The sequence below is a fragment of the Miscanthus floridulus genome, chromosome 2 (genome assembly GCF_019320115.1).
Source record: "Miscanthus floridulus cultivar M001 chromosome 2, ASM1932011v1, whole genome shotgun sequence".
Lineage (NCBI taxonomy): Eukaryota > Viridiplantae > Streptophyta > Magnoliopsida > Poales > Poaceae > Miscanthus > Miscanthus floridulus.
In genome coordinates, this window is record NC_089581.1 from 152,509,095 (window position 1) to 152,530,808 (window position 21,714).

General features: G+C 46.8%; 3 protein-coding genes and 1 non-coding gene across 4 annotated transcripts; 2 read left to right on the forward strand and 2 right to left on the reverse strand.

The window, feature by feature from the left end:
- The first annotated feature begins 2,200 nt into the window (after positions 1 to 2,200).
- Positions 2,201 to 3,135, forward strand: LOC136540147 (LOB domain-containing protein 1-like). The gene is made up of 2 exons (XM_066532142.1): positions 2,201 to 2,506; positions 2,625 to 3,135. The coding sequence occupies exons 1-2, from the start codon at positions 2,201 to 2,203 to the stop codon at positions 3,012 to 3,014; spliced, it is 696 nt and encodes a 231-aa protein (XP_066388239.1). The 3' UTR covers positions 3,015 to 3,135.
- Positions 3,136 to 8,759: 5,624 nt separating this feature from the next.
- LOC136533202 (uncharacterized) lies at positions 8,760 to 11,631 on the forward strand. The gene is made up of 10 exons (XM_066525776.1): positions 8,760 to 9,046; positions 9,177 to 9,207; positions 9,312 to 9,460; positions 9,822 to 9,913; positions 10,049 to 10,056; positions 10,146 to 10,217; positions 10,312 to 10,479; positions 10,623 to 10,718; positions 10,918 to 11,040; positions 11,145 to 11,631. Exons 1-10 carry the CDS (start codon positions 9,027 to 9,029, stop codon positions 11,235 to 11,237), a joined length of 852 nt encoding a protein of 283 aa, XP_066381873.1. The 5' UTR covers positions 8,760 to 9,026; the 3' UTR covers positions 11,238 to 11,631.
- On the reverse strand, positions 9,604 to 9,675 carry TRNAH-GUG (transfer RNA histidin (anticodon GUG)). The gene has a single exon. It is a non-coding gene; the product is annotated as a tRNA-His (tRNA).
- Positions 11,632 to 14,420: 2,789 nt separating the features above from the next.
- On the reverse strand, positions 14,421 to 18,362 carry LOC136540148 (uncharacterized). Its single transcript, XM_066532143.1, is given in 6 exon segments — positions 14,421 to 15,135; positions 15,244 to 15,921; positions 15,998 to 16,141; positions 17,224 to 17,262; positions 17,264 to 17,476; positions 18,104 to 18,362. Coding segments are annotated over 6 exon segments (1,437 nt in total). The 5' UTR covers positions 18,224 to 18,362; the 3' UTR covers positions 14,421 to 14,892.
- Between the last annotated feature and the right edge of the window lie 3,352 nt (positions 18,363 to 21,714).

Genomic DNA, 21,714 nt, shown 5'->3' on the forward strand with positions numbered 1-21,714 from the left:
TATCTTCGCCCCTTAAATGGCGGATGATGATATGGTGACCCCGGATATCATCATGGAGAATATATCTACACGTCGTTCATAATTACAGCTGCCGGTGGTAAAAACAATGATAGTTAGGGAGAGACGGAGAGTATGTGGGTGCGTTTGGATCATATACAACGCACGCCGCATGTCGCCGCGCCGCGCAAATACAGCATGCCGCGAGAGCCAAAACAGCCACGCCACACATCGCCGAAGGTCCGGCGGCTGCCGCAGCGCGTAGTTCAATTTTGGCGTCATAACTCGCCAACTGTGCGGCGGCCGATTTGTTCGCTAGACTCGCGGTGCGCCATAGTCGTGGCATTGTGCGGTTCAAGCGGCAGCCAAACGCACCCGTGCATAAATCTGATCTAAACAGATCTAGATGGATTCCATCACCAGCTTTATCAACGGATTTACTTCGGCCAGGCCATGAGCTTCACCTCCCTCGACTCCCTGGCCAACTCGGTGAGGCACCTGACCCTCATCGTCACCTCCGTAAAAAGTTAGACTGTTCACTTTGGCAATCTAGACATCAGTGTCATATATAAATATTTATATGCTCTTTTTGTGTAAGTTCGGTTAAACATGAAAAACATCTAAATTTAAGATGACTCTAGTAATTGGTTTATTCAGGTATAGCAGAGAGTCTATACTAAGTGTGTGTGTTTTTTTTTTTGAGAAACAGAGTCTATAGTAACGATAATGATATATAGAGGGCGTCCGGATGGGGACAGATGCACCCAAGCCGCGCCGAACCTGATCCACCCATCCCGGACGCCATCTCCCGCACTCATCGTTATCCTTTCCACGCTCACTCCTGCAACGCTCCTCCCATTCTACCACGCCGCCCCGCCCGCCCGCCGGGACGGACGTAGCGCGGCCAACTCGCTGCCATTCCGCGCCGCCCTTCGGCGCTCCCTCCCTCCCTCCCCCTTCCCGCGACCTCCATTGCTACCCCCGTGCCCCCTGTGACCCGGCTCCCGCTTCCCCCACTGAAGACGAGGACGGCGGCGGCGGCTCCGACGAGGTAGGTCGGCCCTTCTCTGGATCTGAGCCCTCCTCCTCCTCCCCCTTTGGATGTGAGCCCTCCTCCTCCTCCTCCTTCTCCTCCTCTAGATCTGAGGGACGCGGCGGTGGCTAGGGTTTCAGCGAGCTTTGGGTCCTATCCCCCCTCCCTCTGGCGAACTCAAAGGTGATGGGGCCAGGGGCTGGAGCAGCTTGCAGCTCGAATCCATCCCTTTTGCTGTTTGCATATTTTTGCTGTTTTATCCCGTATTGCAATGGTTTTTTTTATGTTGCACCAGATGATTTTCGAATGTTGCAATGGGATTTTTGGTCGTTGTAACATATGTTTTTGCGACGTTGCATACTACTATTTGAGATGTTGCAGTCCATAATTTTCGTTGTTGCAGCACATAATTTTCGATGTTGCAGTACATATTTTTTCGATGTTGCAGTACATATTTTTTCGATGTTGCAGTACATATTTTTTCGATGTTGCACTACATAATTTTATGATGTTGCAGTATTTATATTCTGATGTTGCACTACATAGTTTCTCCATATGTTTGAGATGTTGCACTTCAAGTGTTTTCATGCTCTTAGGACAGGGGCGAGGTGGGGGAACGGGGACAGGGGGTGAGGTAGCGGAGGACAGGGGCGCGGTGGACGTGATTTCTATCCTGTTCTATTCCGATACGCGGGGGCGGGATGCCGTTCTATTCCGATACGCGGGGACAGGTGGTTTTAGGAAGGGGAGTGGCGTGCGGACGCATCTTGCGCCGGGCGCTAGGAGCATCGCTATACTAAGCGTTCTGACCGGCTGTGTGTTATTTATTCGTGGTCTCACAAAGCCCAATAGCGTATATGGGCCCGCTCACTCATTATGGCAATGGAAAGTACTCCGGCCTCGGACTCATTATTATTTGGCAACTTCATCGTGTGTGTGTGTGTGTGTGTGTGTGTGTGTGTGTGTGTGTGTGTGTGTGTGTATATATATATATATATATATATATATATATATATACACAATCTTCTCAATACCACCACCAAATTTTACTTTTGATTTACCAGCTAGCGGCTGATCATTATCACACCTCTGCTCTCGTACAATTCATAGCTAACACTAGCTAGCAGCAGCCAGCAGCACTGCTGCTCCGCCTCTCGATCGATCGGTGTCATGGACTACGGCAACGCGAGCACGGGCACTACGGCGGCGCCGCAGCAATATAACTACTGTCGTTCCGTGTCGCCGCCGTCGAGGGTGTCGTCGTGCTCCCCACCACCGCCGCCTCCTCCCGCCGTCCAGGTGGTGGGCAGCGTGCCGCCGATGGTTGTCATGAGCCCGTGCGCGGCGTGCAAGATCCTCCGCCGCCGCTGCGCCGACGGCTGCGTGCTGGCTCCCTACTTCCCGCCGACCGAGCCCGCCAAGTTCACCACGGCGCACCGCGTGTTCGGCGCCAGCAACATCATCAAGCTCCTCCAGGTACGGTGTGGGCCGCGCACAGACATGCACGCACGCACGGTTTCTTTCTGATGAGCGCGTCAACAATGTGCGGCGGACATGCACGTTACATGATCTACGTCGTCTACGGTGCATGCAGGATTTGCCGGAGAGCTCGCGGGCGGACGCGGTGAGCAGCATGGTGTACGAGGCGGAGGCGCGGCTGCGGGACCCGGTGTACGGGTGCGCGGGGGCGGTGGGCCGGCTGCAGAAGCAGGCCAACGAGCTCAAGGTGCAGCTGGCGCGCGCGCAGGCCGACCTGCTCAACGCGCAGGCGCAGCACGCCAACCTGCTGGCCCTCTTCTGCGTCGAGATGGCCAACCGCCGCGGCAACCACCAGCAGCAGCAGCAGCACCCGTCGTCGCCGCTGACGACGATGGACAGCGGTGGCGGCGGAAGTGGATTCGGCGCGGCGTACCAGCAGACGTTTTACGACTCGGACCTGGACTCGGCGACGTGGCCGGATCACGAAGCCCAGCTCTGGACCTAGCTGATGCATGCACGCTTGTAGTAGCTCGAATACTACACGTATACTCGCATAATAACAAATATTAGTAGCAGCACATGTACGTGCTGCAACCGTGTAGGGACGGCAACGTACGTTTCGAGCTCTTCGGATGCTGCGAGAACGCTGTGTAGCCGGCCGTTATTATGAAGTACACCCCGTGAATACGATTATTTTCTCTTGAATGCATCTTATATTATCTTGCTCCGTATTACGCAACGAACAGGTTCGGCTGATGTAGTACGGGGCTGATGACGACGGCGACGCTGACGAAAAAATGTTTGTTACGATCATACAAACAAGTACACTGAGAAGTACTCCCGGCCCACGAGGGCATGGCGTTAGCATGAGTTGACTTTGCTATCTACTAGTAGCATGTCTAAGCTAATTTGTGTGTGCTACACGAACTGATTTTAGGCAATCGCCGGACGGCTCAAATGGATCTCGAACGAACGGTCATGTACGTGCGGATATGCGAGCCAGCTCCGTTCATGACTTGACTACCCGTCTATTTGAGATGCGCAACCACAAGGTGTTTCACACAATCACACCTTCTATATATACTCATCATCAAATAACGTATCGCAATCAAAAGCAGAGTTCTCAATTGAACTTATCAGTCATAATACAGTGTTTTTCTCTCGCAACAAAAATCAACTAGAAACCATCAGCTGAACAGCTACACGATCCGAAGAAAAGAACCAGCCAAAAACTGGCTACCATACATGCATGTCACACAGCTGCTAGCCTCATTCGGCATGTATTACGAGCAGCCCTGCTCCTGCGTGATAGATTTTCGTGGGCATGCATCATGCATGCGTGTTGCTTTGCGTGGAACACGCTGCGCATCCCCTTCTCCTTCTGTGACGTGACAGACAGGTGAGCAGAGACCGCGGCGCACACCCGCGACAACAGCAGAGATGAGTATGCATGCATGTCCCCATGAGCAAATCAGTCGCTCGCCATCACAGACGACACCAAAAGAAGGCTGCCGAACTCTATCTCCAAGGCGTACTTATTTGGACTGGCAGGCCGGCCGGCCGTCGTATTAACGGTTTCCAAGTCTCGCATGCCAACCATGCAAGCTGGCTGCACTTGCACTGCATACAGACGACGACGGTCGTCCAACTACCTGACGCACACGGTCATCGTCGTCGGCGAAGTACCACCTGTGCCAGCAAATCACTGAACAGCATTAATTTTTCGAAAAGCTCTGAACAGCATTATTATTAGTCTGTAGTTAAGCCCTAGGTTAGAAGCTAGCGTGTTCAGCGTGTGCTACCACACCGTGGAATCACGCCGCATGCATCCAAACACGTCCATTGGATGTACATGCACAATGTCCAAGAGAAACAAAAATGTCAGACGAGCTGCTCCCAATCTGCTGGAAACTTTGGGAGAGTCGTGATGGTAATTGAACGATATTTGTTTGTGTTTTGTTGCACATCTTCTTCGGGAGGATGTGTGCTCACACCTTGTACACTATCCGTAACCACTATATATGATTCATAAAAATGGAAAATTGATACCCGTATCTTTCCACTCGCAAAGTGTCAACACCCACGCAAGCAAACAGCGCCAAATGCCGGCCACCAACACCTCGCCGATCGCCGCCACCGGAGTTGGTAGCCAGAAAGCTGGCTATGGGCTACCACAGTGGCGGCATGGTGGCAGTGACGGTGCTTGAGCTAATTTTCAGCAGGGAGAGTGACACTAATTAGGTTAGAGCAAAGAGCAAAAGTATACAAAATATTGCAGATTGGGTTCTAATTCTATAAAAATTTACTAGGGGTACGGTGGCCATGACAATGTTGGCCTCAACATATCTTCGCCCCTTAAATGGCGGATGATGATATGGTGACCCCGGATATCATCATGGAGAATATATCTACACGTCGTTCATAATTACAGCTGCTGGTGGTAAAAACAATGATAGTTGACTCACTAGGTAGGGAGAGACGGAGAGACGAGAGTATAATGTGCATAAATCTGATCTAAACAGATCTAGATGGATTCCATCACCAGCTTTATCAACGGATTTTACTTCGGCCAGGCCATGAGCTTCACCTCCCTCGACTCCGTGGCCAACTCGGTGAGGCACCTGACCCTCATCGTCACCTCCGTAAAAAGTTAGATTGTTCACTTTGGCAATCTAGACATCAGTGTCATATATAAATATTTATATGCTCTTTTTGTGTAAGTTCGGTTAAACATGAAAAATATCTAAATTTAAGATGACTCTAGTAATCGGTTTATTCAGGTATAGCAGAGAGTCCATACTAAGTGTGTGTGTGTTTTTGAGAAACAGAGTCTATACTAACGATAATGATATATAGAGGGCGTCCGGATGGGGACGGATGCACCCAAGCCGCGCCGAACCTGATCCACCCATTCCGCACGCCATCTCCCGCACTCATCGTTATCCTTTCCTCGCTCACTCCTGCAACGCTCCACCCATTCTACTACGCCGCCCCGCCCGCCCACCCGCCGGGACAGACGCCGTGTGGCCAACTCGCTGCCAGTCCCGCGCCGCCCTTCGGCGCTCCCTCCCTCCCTCCATCCCCTTCCCGCGACCTCCATTGCTACCCCCGCGCCCCCTGCGACCCGGCTCCCGCTTCCCCCACCGGAAACGAGGACGACGGCGGCGGCTCCGACGAGGTAGGTCGGCCCTTCTCTGGATCTGAGCCCTCCTCCTCCTCCCTCTTTGGATGTGAGCCCTCCTCCTCCTCCTCCTTCACCTCCTCCTCTGGATCTGAGGGACGCGGCGGTGGCTAGGGTTTCAGCGATCTTTGGGTCCTATTCCCCCTCCCTCTGGCGAACTCAAAGGTGATGGGGCCAGGGGCTGGAGCAGCTTGCAGCTCGAATCCATCCCTTTTGCTGTTTGCACGTTTTTGCTATTTTCTCCCGTATTGCAATGGGTTTTTATATGTTGCACCAGATGATTTTCGAATGTTGCAATGTGATTTTTGGTCGTTGCAACAGATGTTTTTGCGACGTTGCAGTACTACTATTTGAGATGTTGCAGTCCATAACTTTCGTTGTTGCAGCACATAATTTTTGATGTTGCAGTACATATTTTTTCAATGTTGCAGTACATATTTTTTCGATGTTGCAGCACATATTTTTACGATGTTGCAGCACTTAAGTTTTGATGTTGCAGTACTTAATTTTTCGATGTTGCAGTACATATTTTTTCGATGTTGCTTTACATGTTTTTCGATGTTGCACTACATAATTTTGTGATATTACAGTATTTATATTCTGATGTTGCACTATATAGTTTCTCTATATATTTGAGATGTTGCACTTAAAGTGTTTTCGTGCTCTTAGGACAGGGGCGAGGTGGGGGAACGGGGACAGGGGGTGGGGGTAGCGGAGGACAGGGGCGCGGTGGACGTGATTTCTATTCCGTTCTATTCCGATACGCGGGGCGGGATGCCGTTCTATTCCGATACGCGGGGGCGGGTGGTTTTATATTCTGATCTTGCGCGCCGGGCGCTAGGAGCATCGCTATACTAAGGCCCCGTTTGGCCGGGCTCCGGCTCCGGCCTGTCGGCCCCTGAGTGGCCGACACCCGGCACTGTTCACCGGAGCTGTTTTTCTCTCTCCTCATGTCCTCTCTCACAGACACCGCCGGAGCCGGAGAAGCTCGTTTTTTGGGCTCCGCGGCTCCGGCTCCCCTGACACCTATCAGCCGGGGAGCCGGAGCCGCCGGAGCCCTACCAAACGGGGGCCTAAGCGTTCTGACCGGCTGTGTGTTATTTATTCGTGGTCTCACAAAGCCCAATAGCGTATATGGGCCCGCTCACTCATTATGGCAATGGAAAGTACTCCGGCCTCGGACTCATTATTATTTGGCAACTTCATCGTGTGTATATATACAATCTTCTCAATCCCTCCATAGTTCTATCTTCTGTTGCTGTTTTGAATTCAGGCTTTGAGTTAGAGAAGTGACTGTTAGAAGCATATTTTTGCAAGCCGAGCTTTCCCTTCATCATGACGAGAAGTCCGCAAAAGTTGTTCGATGGTAACAAACTAACACTAGAGAACGCTCCTACCATAGTACCCTGTACTATATTTATACTCTTTAGAAAAAAGTCAAATTTTACCAAGTTTGACCAACATTAGTCAAATTATATGCGAATTTAGAACTTAAAACTTGCATCAATAGATTTGTGTTCAAAGTGCCACTTAGATACTGATTTTTTTTGTTAACAATAGCTGATATATTGTAAGAGAAATTATGGGTCAAAATACTCTTATCATTTCTGTATGGAGGAAAGATTAATTGTAAGTAGAAGTTTAAGTTGTACTTAAGAATGACAGGTAGGAAGAAAGCCGGATAAGTTATCCCAAAGTCACGATTACGTGATACAGGAGCAGAAGAAAGTAGTAGGCAAAATGGTACAAGAACCAACCACATGTATATATTACGGAATATCCACTCTAGAATCTTCTGTCCAACGAACCTTACGAGAAATGGTACGGTCGGGCACCTTATCGAAAAAAACATCTTGTCTGAAACCGGATAGACACTCCCCTCTTGCGTCCGACCACATATTGCAATAGCATGTCCGTTCCAGGGAGCTGAGAGCCTTTTAAACTCCCTTGCACTAGGCTAAAAGAACAAATTTCACCCTGCAATTGACTCATGGCTAGAAGCTTATGTGTAGTTCTTCTTATCTTCTTTGTAACCTTTTTTGTTTCTTGATTTTTGTACTCGAACTTTCTTCTTTTTGCAATAAAGCACAGTAGGGGCTTTCACCCCTCCTGTTTTCAGTCAAAAAAAAAAAAAACTCTAGAGTTTGGTTGCACTGGGCTAAAAGAGCACTGTAATCTTCGTGCAATTAAAGCTTTGTTCTTATTAATTTCAACAAGGACGAACCAGGACGGCCATTTAGACGGAATTATCAGTTATGCAAGCTGTTTTGTTTGTGTTTATGCACCTAACATGTGAAAAAAAAAATCAATATGTGCTGTGTCGGTGTTAGCTGTTGCCGACCAAGTAATCAAAACCATTCTTCCACTATCTTCTTACACCAGCACCACGATTGGCTTGTTTGATCAGCAAGCTTCCGGGCATATATACGATGCAGTTCGCCTTCAGTAAAATATCGGTTTTGGAGCTCATGTAATAGTAATCTGATGAACCTTGCTCATACCTTGAAATTTCAGGCAGGATCTTCATATGAAGCAATCTCTTTTGAGAAATGGATGGTGTTAATGAGTACGTTCCCAACGAACACAAATTGAACTGAAACTTTTCCAAAGTCACCCATAAAAAAAACGCTAGATTATTTAACACCAGTAGTTCATGCTTAAAATCGCTTTGCTGCTATTTCACAAGCCATGTGTTGAAGCCTGTTTGGTGAATTGACAATCCCTTGTTGCAACGAACTTGGGCCACTAGATCAGACAATCAACAGCCAAGATTCATGATTAGTGCGTGATAGAACGGTGTCTTTTCAAGGCATAAATTCCTCCTGGACAAGTGTTTTTCCCCTAGCGAAAGAACGGAAAGGGGTGGGCACAATTGTGTGGGCGGCCGGGTGGATGCCAGCATCTTCCCTTTTCCATCAGCTGCAAGATACGTTTTCATAATGGTAACCAGTGACGTTCGTAAACTACCCACCTCACAGCTCGTTTGATGTAGACAAGCCCCGTTTTCAGGGTTCTTTGCACATCTGTCCTCCTATAACTTCAGTTTAGCACTTCATGGATAAAATCCCTTTTGCCGGTTCCCAAGTCTGAGCTTTTGTGAGTACTAGCACTTAACGTATTGGGCAACCGCTGGGAGAATATAGGTTTTGACATCTATAGGAGGGAATTTGCGTAAGAAGTTTGAAGATTAAAAGTTCTTCCTTCGCTACGTCCATTGCCTTCTTCAAGCAACAAACAACATAAGAACAGGAAAACAGGCAAAAGCCTTCCTCCCCCTCCCTCTCAGCAGCAACTCAGGAAACCATCAGAATTGCTGGTCTTGGTACTACTTTTGCCATGGTTCAGATCAAAGAGTTGTATCCTCCCCAAGCTCTTGTGTTAACAGTTTTTCTACCCCAAGTTTATGTTTTCTGTATGATTTTTTCTACCCAAGTTTATGTTTTCTGTATGAATTTGTGTATACCTTGACTTCATTCTTGCGCAAAGCCGGATCGTCATGCCCATGTCGATGGAAGAGGTATGATGATCCAAGAGCAAAATAGAAAGCTTTCAAATGATGATTTTGCATTCCTGTGTTTGAGTTGACAAATGAACTTCTGAAGCTGAAATTTCGTGTTACAGTATGAAATAGGCTTCAGCTACACCATCATGAAGATGGAGCAGCAAAACACAAATAGCAAGGAGGGTATAGAGGTACTGCAGCAAGTCCCATTTGAGGATGAGAAGCTTGGCAAGGGCCAATTCACCTCAAAACTTTATCATTTGCAAAGGTTTGTATGTACTCTACCTTCTTTTTAGATTAAAAAAAGTTTATCACTTGCAGAGGTTTGTATGTACCTTCTTTTTAGATTAAAAAATTTATCATTTGCGTTTGTATGTACCTTCTATTTTTATATTAAAAAAAAAGAAATACTGTGGCTGCTGGGATTCGAGCCCAGGTCTCCACGGCCACAACGTGGAATTCTTACCACTAAACTACAGCCACTTTTTTGTTCAAATGCACAAATACACCATAATTATATCATAACTATTTCAGAAGCATAATTATTAAGTATTTTTAAATACATCAATGCTTATTTTATAAACATTGTAAGGAACCTTAACAACGATTAAAATCAAAATTATGTGCAGCAAAATTCCATCATGGATGAAGGGCTTTGCATCTGCCAGCGCTCTCACAGTGCATGAGGACTCTTGGTGTGCATTTCCAAAGAGCAGAACAGGTTAGCTATTTTTCACTTTGGCCATTTTAGAACAGACTCTGTAATGTAATACTCAGTGGTGAGAATGTGCGCTCAACTTGTTCCATTGTGTTTTCATGATGGCGTGAACTCCATCTACTCTGACTTGCACACTAGTGATCAAGGTATTCAGAAGTGCTACTCAAAACCTGAACCCTACATTGATAACTGAATACTTCAGGCTAACTTGACTTTCTTCATCATTCGTCATCAGTGCCCACTTTTCAGCAAGTGTTCACTCACCATTGACACTGTAACCAGACCCGACAACGGTTGCTCTGAAAATGTTAGTTGTCTTTAATAACCACACTTCAAAATCCCAGTCTCAGAAAATGAGAAGAGTATCAGAGTACTAATAAGAGTCTACTAATGTGCACCAGGTGCACAATTTGACAAGTGAGCAGTTAGCCGCAAGAGAAGTTGAGATCATCGACATCACATCTATGCCACGAGACTACTGGAGTAAGGTGATCGGTGCTCCAAATGTCGATCTGACAACCTTCAAGTCACAACGAACAGAACGAGGCCCTCTTCTGAAGGGATGGATGGTATGGAGCAACACAGATTTCTCAATTAGTATATACGCCAATGCCCAATGGAAAATGGTGCCGTTCAGAAGCCTGGTACTGCTGTTGTCAAGTTACATATCACGTTATCACATATATGCATGTACATGCTGTTCTCTCTTCAGGATTCATGCGTCCCGGTGATGACCACATACAAGCTGGTGATCATGGATGCCCCTATATGGGGCCTCGGCGAACGGCTCGAAGATTGCATCATTGCGGTATGCAGATATATCACGCCCTGCTGATAGATTGGCATTCTCTGAATGAATAAGAGCACTTCGCCAGTTCGTCAGTCAGTCTGCACCTGCCAGCCAAGCAGGACGGCAAAATGTTCAGAAGTTCAGAGATTTCTCCACTCTTTGTCGAGAGGATTCAGAAGCTCGGCTCTAATGCAGTGTGTGCGTTTCGTTCACACAGGGGGAGAGGGCGCTGTTCTTGGCATGCCACCGCCTGTGCTTCGCGTGGATCGACGAGTGGTACGGCATGACCATGGAGCAGATCCGAGAGATGGAGCGGCAGACGGACATGCTGCTCAAGAAGGTCAGTGTCTCTACGCACGTTCTCCCGCGCCGTGCCTCAACATATTTGTTTCTGATTGAACCTGTGATGCCTGATGAATTAGCTGACGCGTTGCTTCATCGCAGACGCTGAAAAAGCCCGGGAAGGCCGGGGGCAAGCACGAGGGCAACAGGAGGACGCTCAAAGACGAGATAGTGGCCGTGGGGAGCTGCACGTAGTGCTAGACTGCTAGTTTTATGGGACGGACCATTGATAACGTTGACAGCCTGTCGCCGTCGGGGCCGGGGTATTGGCGGCAGAAGCCCGACGCGCTGTAATATGTCATAGATTAGGCATGTGTATTGTGTAGTGTGTCCACATCTGTCTGGTAGAATTGAAGAACATACGCATCGCTGTATGTATGTATATATATTCAACCAAGGCAGGCATTTGTGGTTTGTCATTAAACCACCCAAAACTAGCAAGTTAGCTCGTGCAAATAGCGCAGGACTATTTTATATGCTTTATTACATAAGAAATGTTGTAACTCTAACCAGTCCTTAACCAAACAAGCCCACATTGCATCATCGACATGAACCATGTGGTTATTGTCGACTAATTACTTATCTTGTAGCTATTGTCGCACCTCTCGCCTCTTTTCTTTAGTTTTCCCTCTCCTATCCCATGGCTGTGATGGTTTTGGCTTGGATAACTCTTGTGTGCGTATGTATACTTTTGTAGATGTTCCTCTGTGTGTGTGTGTGTGTGTGTGTGTTTTAAACTATCACAATGGAAAAAATCTAGTTCCAAGGTTGATTGAATTCTACATCATTAATTTATTTATACTTGAATTCAGCAATTTGTGTGTATTGAACTTAGCAATGTAAGTTGGAAGTGCAAAGGCAGAACAAACCGCGACTCAACTCTCCCTGTTAGGCCGACCCTGTTACGTTCCCAATCAGCAAGCAGCTAGCCAAGCAGACGCTGACACCAAGATCAGGCGGATCGGGCCAAGTTTCACGGACCTGAGAACACACCAGAAAGAGGCCACTGAAAGCAGAGTTTACCCGTGTGTGATGATGATCTGTGCAGTCGCGGCCTTGGGCGCCCGAGTCCCGCACGGAAGAACCGCCGACGTGGGGCGAAACTCCCGCTGCCGCGTGCCACCCGCCGTGGACACGTACACCCTCTGTCCCGGTGGAATTAGAATCAGAGCAGTTGCTACACCTTGCGAAAAATCGAAACGTCCTTCGGCCTTCGACTCTCCAAGTACGCTATGTGCCACCTTTCGCCAGGCACACAGTTTCCAGGCGGTTCTTCTCCTTCAGAGAAAGAAGGCGCATCGTGACTTCGTGAGGGAGAGAGGGCAGAGGCAATGGCGTCGGCGACGTTCCTGGAGGTGCTCCTCGCCATCTTCCTCCCGCCGGTCGGCGTCTTCCTGCGCTACGGCTGCGGCGTAAGTGGAACTCTCCTCGAGGACATAGGCTGCTAGTGTGTTGTGCTCTTCTCCTAACTTGGACGGTGCGCGTGAACGATGGATGGATGTTGCAGGTGGAGTTCTGGATCGACCTCTTGCTGACCATACTGGGGTACATTCCGGGGATCATCTACGCGGTGTACGTGCTGGTGGCTTAAGTGAGACGGCGAGGAGGACTCCGCGGGGACGGCCGTTGTGCTTGGAGGACATGTATGTATGCTGTATGCAAGAGAAGAGTGAGCAGAAGATTCTCTGTCCAAAAGTAGTTGATGTGTGACTTGTCCCAGTGCGTCTGTGTCTCGCTTATGTGAATTTGGAGTGATGATCAGTGGATGGTGTTGAATGTGTGTTGGTACTGCAAGCGAAGTTGTGTACGTAGTTGGGGCAGAAATGTGTATCACAGCATTGTTTGTTGTTTCTTTCTTTCTTTGATCGGAAGACAGCACTGCAATTGCTGGAACGTAATTGGTATTATATGTCATAGGAGATGCTTACGATTCTCTGTTCTGCCGTTGTCCCATGCGAGTTGTGATTTAGGCTGCTCCCGATACATTAGAATATTTTTAGAGACTATCTTCATGCGAACGAAATCCAACAGAAAACCAGGTTCTAAATCTCAGCGTCGGCCTCCTTCACACACTATTAAACGACGACCGTCTTCTCCAGAAACTATTAAACAGGGTGCAGCGGAAATTACTATATTTAGTGATTTTATTAAAAAATACATAGAAATTCTTAACCATTACGCACATAAATATAAAGCTATGAAAAACTTATGACCACAGATAATTCAATTACATGGACTCTATGAGATGTCTATATACCGATTATTTCAGTTCTCCAATAAATTAACCTGGCTATAATCAACAATTCATAATTTTTACAGAATTTATTTATGAAGTAAAGAATATAACAATGATGAAGTATAAACAGACATCGTCAGTAAAAATGAATATTTTTCTTCATCGGTTAGTGGTGCTAGAAAAATCACGTCTAAACCAAATAGTGATTTTTGGTAAAAATTAAACCAATAGCAACGCTTAGTGAAAGCTTAATATCAATAGCACAGTAATTGACAATATTATAAAACGGACTGTATGCAACCATCAAACAAACCGTACAATAGCAGTTTTTTTGTATCTTATAAAGCCAGCACGAAGTCTTGTACACCGACAAATTCCCGGTTCAATCGTGAACGAGGGAATGGGCCTCTGATAAGTGTTGTTTGTGTTATTTGGGCCTGTCCAAGCCAAAAAAAAAAAAAAAAAAAAATCGTAAAGGCCGGGAGGCTCGTGGTGGTAAAATTCGAGCCCAGCGAACCGTGCCAAGCGCTCGCGCTAGCGTTTTGCGACCTGACGGCTCGACGTCGGCGTCGGCAGCGGCCACGCGAAACAGAGAAAGTGCAGGGTGTCAAACCTCCCTCGCCCACCAGGCACGCGCGGCGGCGTGTGGATCACATGAATAGGCGACCACAGCGCTTGTTCGCGCCGGGACGAGAGCTGCGGGCTGCGGCGGCCGTGACCTGCCGATCTGATCTGTGACGTTTTTCCTGTCCGCTTCCTCGGAAATGCTCCCTTGCTCCGGGCCTTTCCCGAAAAGCCAGAACGGTCTTGGATGTGCTCGATAGACCTTGGATTGGACGTGTGATTCAGCATCGTTGTCCGTCCTGCCGTCACGGTCTTGCAATTCCGATCCGTCCTCAACATGAAGGCCTCTCCCGTCAGTGTCATCAGCAACAGAAGGCCAATCAAGAACTTCCTGCGGCTCACCTGACGCAGGAAGTCCCCAGTAATATCGCAATTGCGGTAGTGGATCAGGGGAGTATCATATGAGTCCACAACATACAGCAGTCGCTGTCACATTTGAAAACACAAACATATTCCCCCCATCGGGAGTACAGATGCTCTAGTTCTATAGGCAAAATTGGCAAACAGGAGTCCAGGACCCTGGCTCGGAACGGACGAGTTACAGAAGACGGAAATGCCAGACTGTACTTCCAGATTATGTAAGAGAACGCATTGCCAGACAGACGAAACAACAAAATTTTAATATTTCCACACCAAGGAAAACCTCTGTACATTATTCATGAATATCACTACAATTCAGGTTTACAGTTCATAATCACACAAGCTGGGGGCACAGTTTATTTTACTAGACTAGGTATACGACAATTGAGAAAATTGAGCATGCTTGTTAAAACTACAGCAGAATAAACGGGTGGTAGGATCTGGCTCTACCCGTTTAGTTTCTCCACTAAAAACCACAAGTCCACAACCTGTATACTCCATGTGTACATGTGTACGAGGCCCATTCAGCACACCTTGGTATGTAGAACTGCAATCTAAGACCTATTCAGTTTGCTCCAACATGGATTCAGGGCCACAGGTTGCAAAGACAAATTTCACCAGTTGCTTTAGCTATGTCACAATGCATTCTCTGGGATCAGAGTTTTCCCTTTGGTTCCTTTCCGCATCGCCAAATCCAATGTAGAAAGCCTCATCATCATCACTGGCCAAATCTGCACTAGCTGGTTCATTCTCCATATGCAGGTCAGACTGTCTCCTATGTAACCTCAACACATGCATGATGACATCAGATGAAAGTGTCACTTCTGCCCGAGAAGCATCAACTTCTCTCCCACGTTCATTGGAGGCTATTATCTGTTAAGAAATGAAACAGATACAATGTCAGAAGTAAAATGGGAGGAAATGTATCAAGTACAACTCCATAACCAACCACTTGCACTTGCATTAGTAGAAACAACTTACTTGCTTCGCATTTTTAGGCAGTGACATCACTTTTTTTGATGCAGGAGTCCAAAGCTTAACAGTTTTATCAATCCCACTAGTAGCCATGAACGGGAAATGCGGGTGGGGTTCAATGCAGTTAACTACACTTTTGTCACCATTCATCATCCTCATCAATTCACCTCCCTTCTTCCTCCATATGAATACATTCCCGCAATCTGATCCACTCACAACATATTCATCATGTGGTCCAAAGAAACTGACTCCCTTAACAGTTCGAAAATTCCTGTGACCTGAGTACTCTTGTGGCTGATCAAGCATGTCGAAAAACTCTGGCTCTACTGACACAGGATTTGGACCGAGACCCATATTTTGTTGGAACAAGTAGATAAGCTCATCATTGTAGGATACAAGTATCTCCCTTGCATAGGAATATGCCATACTGGTGATGTGGACCTTCCCACCCTTAATAAGGTGCTTAGGGCAGAAGGTATCTACAGGCTGGTTAATGTTTCTTGAATCGTCCAACTGGAATCTCCTCATGTCATACAACCGTACATACTCATCAGAACCACCAATTGAAAAATAGTAAGGGTTCTGCGGGTCAATGGCAATGCTATTCAGTTTTACACGGCGTCTGTCATTCAAGAAAGAATAGCAGGTGAAAAGCTTTGTTGCTGAATCGCTTCTTAAGTCAAACTGTAAGGGGGGGAAAAACAAGTTAATCCCACTGCACTAATAGCGTATATTAGCATATAGTGGCCTAGTGACATACATGCTGTACCAAGCCATCCTCTCCACAACTGTAAAATATGTAAGGGCTTCCTGGTTCAATAGCCATCTTATGCACCCGGGAATCATGCTCCCCAACTAGTTTCGTTGTGACTTCACCACCCTCCTTCAGTCGTCCTACTCGTACCTGGGTGGCAGAAGTCGTTTATTTGGTTGCAATGATGAGAAAAATATCCATGATGCTTTGGCATGGAGTAGAAGGAGCTGGTAGCCAGTAAAATCATTTCCAATATGGTACTAAGTAGAAAGAAAATAGAAAAGTAGGCAATGCCAAGCTTAAAGGGCGTACCCAGTGCAGAGAGCTCCCGCTCTGTGCGGGGTCTGGGGAAGGGTGTCAATGGCAAGCCTTACCCTCGCCTGTGCAATGCGAGGAGACCGCGACTCGAACCCGGGACCTTCCGGTCACAGGCAGGTAAGACTCTACCGCTTGCACCAGGCCCGCCCTTCAGGCAATGCCAAGCTTACTTCAAAATATTATGCACTGCAAGAAACAGTGCTAGTCAAGCAACACAAATGCTTCAGGACATGGTCACAAAGATGCATGCAAGCATTTGTGGGACAATTTCCACAACAAGGGCAGACCCAGTGCCAGAGGCTCCCACATGAGTGGGGTCTGGGGAAGGGAAAAACGAGGCAAGCCTTCTCCCCGCAAGTCTGTCGAGAGGCTGCTTCGAACCCACGACCTGGTGACTCAGTGAGACAGCTCTCACCACTGCACCAGACCTGCCCTTCGACAATTTCCACAACAACAAAGTCTTAATTATGTATAGCCCTAACTTTTGAAAGCTCTGCTCCAGTGAAGACAAAAGATATTCGAATCTAAAAGCCTGAGAGAAAAAAGAAGTTTCTGTAGTTTGGCTTTGTGTTTTTCGTGAAGGATCTTTTGTATGCTAAGGGTATAGATGGTGTTCCATGCATGGAATAATAGTTGCCATCATGCCACCCTAGATTAAAAAACAAATTACCTAGAACCACGGCAGAAGCTCAACATGGTTTACAAATGTGTTGCATAAGTTACTTAGACTCGCAAGGCTGATGAACGGTATTCTACATACAGTTGTCTTTCTCATAATAATCAGTCTCTTTACACATGGTTCACGTGCCAGGAAATAAATCATGGTAATAAGTTCCTTGAACTTGTTCACAGCTTATCAAACAGATTAAAAAAATGTAATGTATCCATCCAAATCATTGTTGGTAGAGACAAACCTGGCCATCAGCAGCAACAGTTACGATGGTGCTGTCATCATGTAAATGGCATCACACGAGCATGGAAGACATTTTCGTGGTGGCCGGAAGGGTAAACAAGCTTTTTAGTTTTAGAAAGCCAGTCCCATAGTATGATGTTCATGTCGTCTGAACCGGACACAAGGAGGTCACCAGCAGGGTTGAAGCTTACGGTATTAACGCAGCCTTCATGACCACACAATTTTCCATACTGAGACATCCGCAACACTATATGCTACTCCCTCGAAGAAAACGAAAATGACAAGCAGTTAGCACCGCATCGAAGAACAGTGATTCAAGCCAACTCAGCATTGTAGAAAGAAACAGTTATATAGCAAAACTACCACAAAAATCATCATCATAATCTGTAATATAACTAGAGTTGGATCACCTTTGTAACACATGTGATCCAATAAGACATTTGTCAAGCTTGAAAAGAAACACTACGGGGAGAAACTAGCCAACTAGTAGATATCGAACTTGAACAAAATGTATAAATCTTATCCCCCATGTCACAAATTTCATCAGTAGTAAAACTGTGTCTAATCTATAGACCCAGACAGCAGGCAGTCTTATTCGGACGCTTAAATTTGAGATTTTGCAGTACTAGCTCCATAAATTCCCAAAATGAAGTTGCTGAACGGATACAAACAAGCTCAACACCACATCAAGAACAGAACCTACCCACCAGCCATCGTACTCTACCCGACCGCCAGATATGTGAAACCCTACACCTTGTCTTCCAAAGTCCACCCAGCAGACATGGTCGAATCATCTACCGACTAGGAGATACCGAATTCCGGAAGGATTCCAAAGTTCGAAGTACCAGGATCAAACAGAAATTAACAGAGAAGAAAAGAACCTCGGAGCCGCTGATTCGGCGGGAAGAGGCGCGGGGGAAGGAGGAGCCGATCTCGCGGCGGCCGACTTCCAAGAAGCAGCTACCCTTCCGGCCACCAGCTGCTTCGAAGGCGGCGGCCATGGTGAGCGGTGGAATGCGAGAAGAGAGAGGGGAGGGGTTGGGGATTTTGCGGGGTTTAAAAGTCGTAGAATCTGCTAGTCGAGGCACGGGGATGGTTCTGGCTTTCTGGGATACTGACTTGGGCCTTCGCCATGTATGCTTTTACGTTTTCCGTTTGGGCCTCGTTTAGATCGTAAGTTTTTTCACTCTTTCTTCATCCCATCAAATCTTTAGACACATGTATCGAGTATTAAATATAGATAAAAAAAATAACTAATTACATAGTTTGATTATAAATTACGAGACGAATCTTTTGAGCCTAGTTAGGCCATGATTAGACAATAATTGTCAAATACAAACGAATTGCTACAGTGTCAAATACTGATTCCTAACCTCAATCTAACCGAGCTCTGCTCGGTTCTTCGTTTGTTATCTTTTCTTTTTCCATTCCTAGTCTAAAAGGCTTGGGGAAGTGAGGGTTAGGCCAATCAGATGGTGGAGACGGCGGAAAACAACGTTAGAGTTCTGTTGCCATATGAGGCGCCCAACCAGGTCAGGGCGGAGGCACCCATGACTATGGTGGTGGCGGGAGGGGAAGAAGGAGATCGTCGCGGGGCGGTGGGCAGCGGCGAGGGCGAGGGTGAGGACGAGGATAAGGGTGGGGCCAGGAGATGGGTGATGTGACCGGCGGCAGGACAGGAAGGCAGGGGTAGGCACGCGAGGAGGAAAAAGTGTGCGTTTCATATGCTAATCGCATAGTCGTCCGTGCATTAGCCGCGTCCAATATAAATTTAAAGAAAGAGGCTTTTGGAGCTTTTTTTTTAAACGACACCGGGTGCTGCTCCCTTCTCTTAGACCCTTCCTCCGTGTACCTGATTTTCTTTCACTTAATCTTCACTCCTCTATTTTTCAGCAAAATTTAGAACAATGACATCAAACTTCTCCAACAAAATTTTGAAACTTAAACTAGCTAAAATACATTTTAAATCCCACTCTTCATTGCTAGCTTAAGCATATCAAATAGTGAAAAACAGATCAATTCACCATCGCATACATCTATATATTCTATGGCCCTTGTTGCTCCATTATGGGCTTATGGCTATCAGTGCCCAGCGGAGTACAAAACAAGATTATAATTAATTTGGTACATGGCACAGTTTTCTCAGTTTAGAATAGCCTTATTCATCTCCTCAATTGTTCGTGACACAAGCTTTTTTTTTAATTACACGAGTACAGACACAGACGCTCAACACGTATGCACACTCATTCCTATGAACACATGTACGCAAACCCTACTCCTATCATCCTATGCAACAAAAGCTTCGCATTTGAGTGCGTTCAATATATAGAGAGGCCTTTTTTTTTGTAAGAGTACTTGCAACAAAAGTTTTAACTGGTGCAGACGTGCAGAGCCCTTTTTGTTTTTTAAAGAAAAAAGAGACAAGACTTAGCTGCCAAAACCAAACATATAAGGGTTTATTTGGCTCGTGATCTTACTCATCACTGGTATACACATTGGTCACGTGGGGATGCACATTACTTGACTATGACCCAATGAAAAGAAAAAAAAAAACTCATCAATAATCTCGATATCTACTTAGGCTTGTTTGAGACTCCTTCACTCTATCTCCACTCCACCAACTATATCACGGAACGGCCACCACTCTAAAGTTGATCTTCCATCATGGAGCAGTGTTCGGCTGAGACCTCACTTCTAGTTCCAGAAATTGTTGGTTTTGGTGATAAAGATCATTTTATGCCCCTGAATTTTTGTTGTTGTTGGTGTTGAAAGTGAATGAAAATGATCCACTCCACCAACTATATCACGGAACGGCACCACTCTAAAGTTGATCTTCCATCATGGAGCAGTGTTCGGCTGAGACCTCACTTCTAGTTCTAGAAATTGTTGGTTTTGGTGATAAAGATCATTTTATGCCCCTGAATTTTTGTTGTTGGTGGTGTTGAAAGTGAATGAAAATGAACAAGATTTTGTGAACAACTGTTGCTTTCATTGATCTCTTAGAGGAACAGACACCGTTTTGTAACCGTTGGTACTCTTATATTATCAACTTGCTTGAATTTAGCATGGGCTGCAAATTTAGTCGAAAAGGGTGAAAACTTGATACTATGCTAAAACTTGTAAGTTAAGGATCATGAATTAGTAAGCTCTCTGCAAGAATAGACCACTAGCCAAATAGCCACAACATAACCGTCAGAGTTGGCCTAATTAGTCGGGTAAGTCTTACTAAGTACATTGAGTACTAGGGGTTTACCCTTAACTTGTTGTGGGCAAAGATTCGAATGGAGAAGCCACGACTCAGAAGTGAGCCGAATGCTAGCTCGATTGGTCTAGACTCAGGTGCTTACTCGACTGACTTATCTTATGTATGTGGGAGACATCTAGTAGGGACAATGGTACCCCGACTTACTTTCTTTGGTGTTACCGTAGCTATTGTAACACCCCGGTGTTATGCCTACATTTAGGCACTGCAAATCACGCATATCATGCATCATCAAGCATCCAAATCATACATGCTTAATCATGTGAATAACAAGTGAAACACTGCTTCGAAACATCTGAAACATGTTGTGAAACCTGAATGTTGCATGCCTTTGTTAGAATTGTTTTGCCCTGATTTTGTTTGCTAGGTTAGTAGAACTTGTTTGGTTATGATTGTAAATCATCTAGAATTGTTTATCACAATTTTTGGAGCAAGGTTTGTATTTGAATTATTGTCAAATTTTGCTTTAAAAATAATTCTCCAAACATTAGGGTTTAAGTCAAAATTTACTTTAATTTTATAATTCAAAATCTATAATGAATTGGACGTTGGTATTAAAATCAAAGTTGTAGAGGATAAAATTTTGAGCAACTTTTATTTTTGGCCCAAAGTTTGAAACTGCTTTGATTTAGTCCAAAAATTTGTTTGAATGAAAAAAGAATTCAAATTAATTTGAAAAATCTTGTTTTTACCTTCGTGGGCCTTGCGCCTCGTTTTCGGCCCAGCCGCACCGACGGCCCGGCCTGCCTTCGCGCCGCGCCTTGCTCCCGCAGCCGCTTCGCCGGCCCAAGGCCCACGCCGCGCCTCCCGCTCGCCCGCACTCGCGCGCCTGTCGCTGCGCCACGCCGCGACCTGCGGCAGAGAAATTCCGCCGCGTGGCGACCACGCGCCGGCGTCGCCCGCCGCACGGCAGCCGCGGCCTGACACCATGCCCACGCGCCCGCCTTCATCTGCTGGTGCCCGCGCGCTCGCTCACTCCCGCCCGCGTTTCCTCTCCTCCCCTCTAGAGCCGAGAGCTCGAGCTCTGCCGCTCGCCGCGCCCGCAGCTCCGCCGACAGTCGAGCTCCCGCACCACCGCGCCATTCCCCGATCGCTCGCGCCCACAACTCCGCCTCGCCTTCCCTCGACTCACGCTCGCGCTTGCGCCGCCTTCCGAGCCCAGGGTGAGCTTCCCCGCGCCTCGCCACCGACGGCCATGGCGCCGCCGTGCTCGGCCGCCGTGGGACTCCC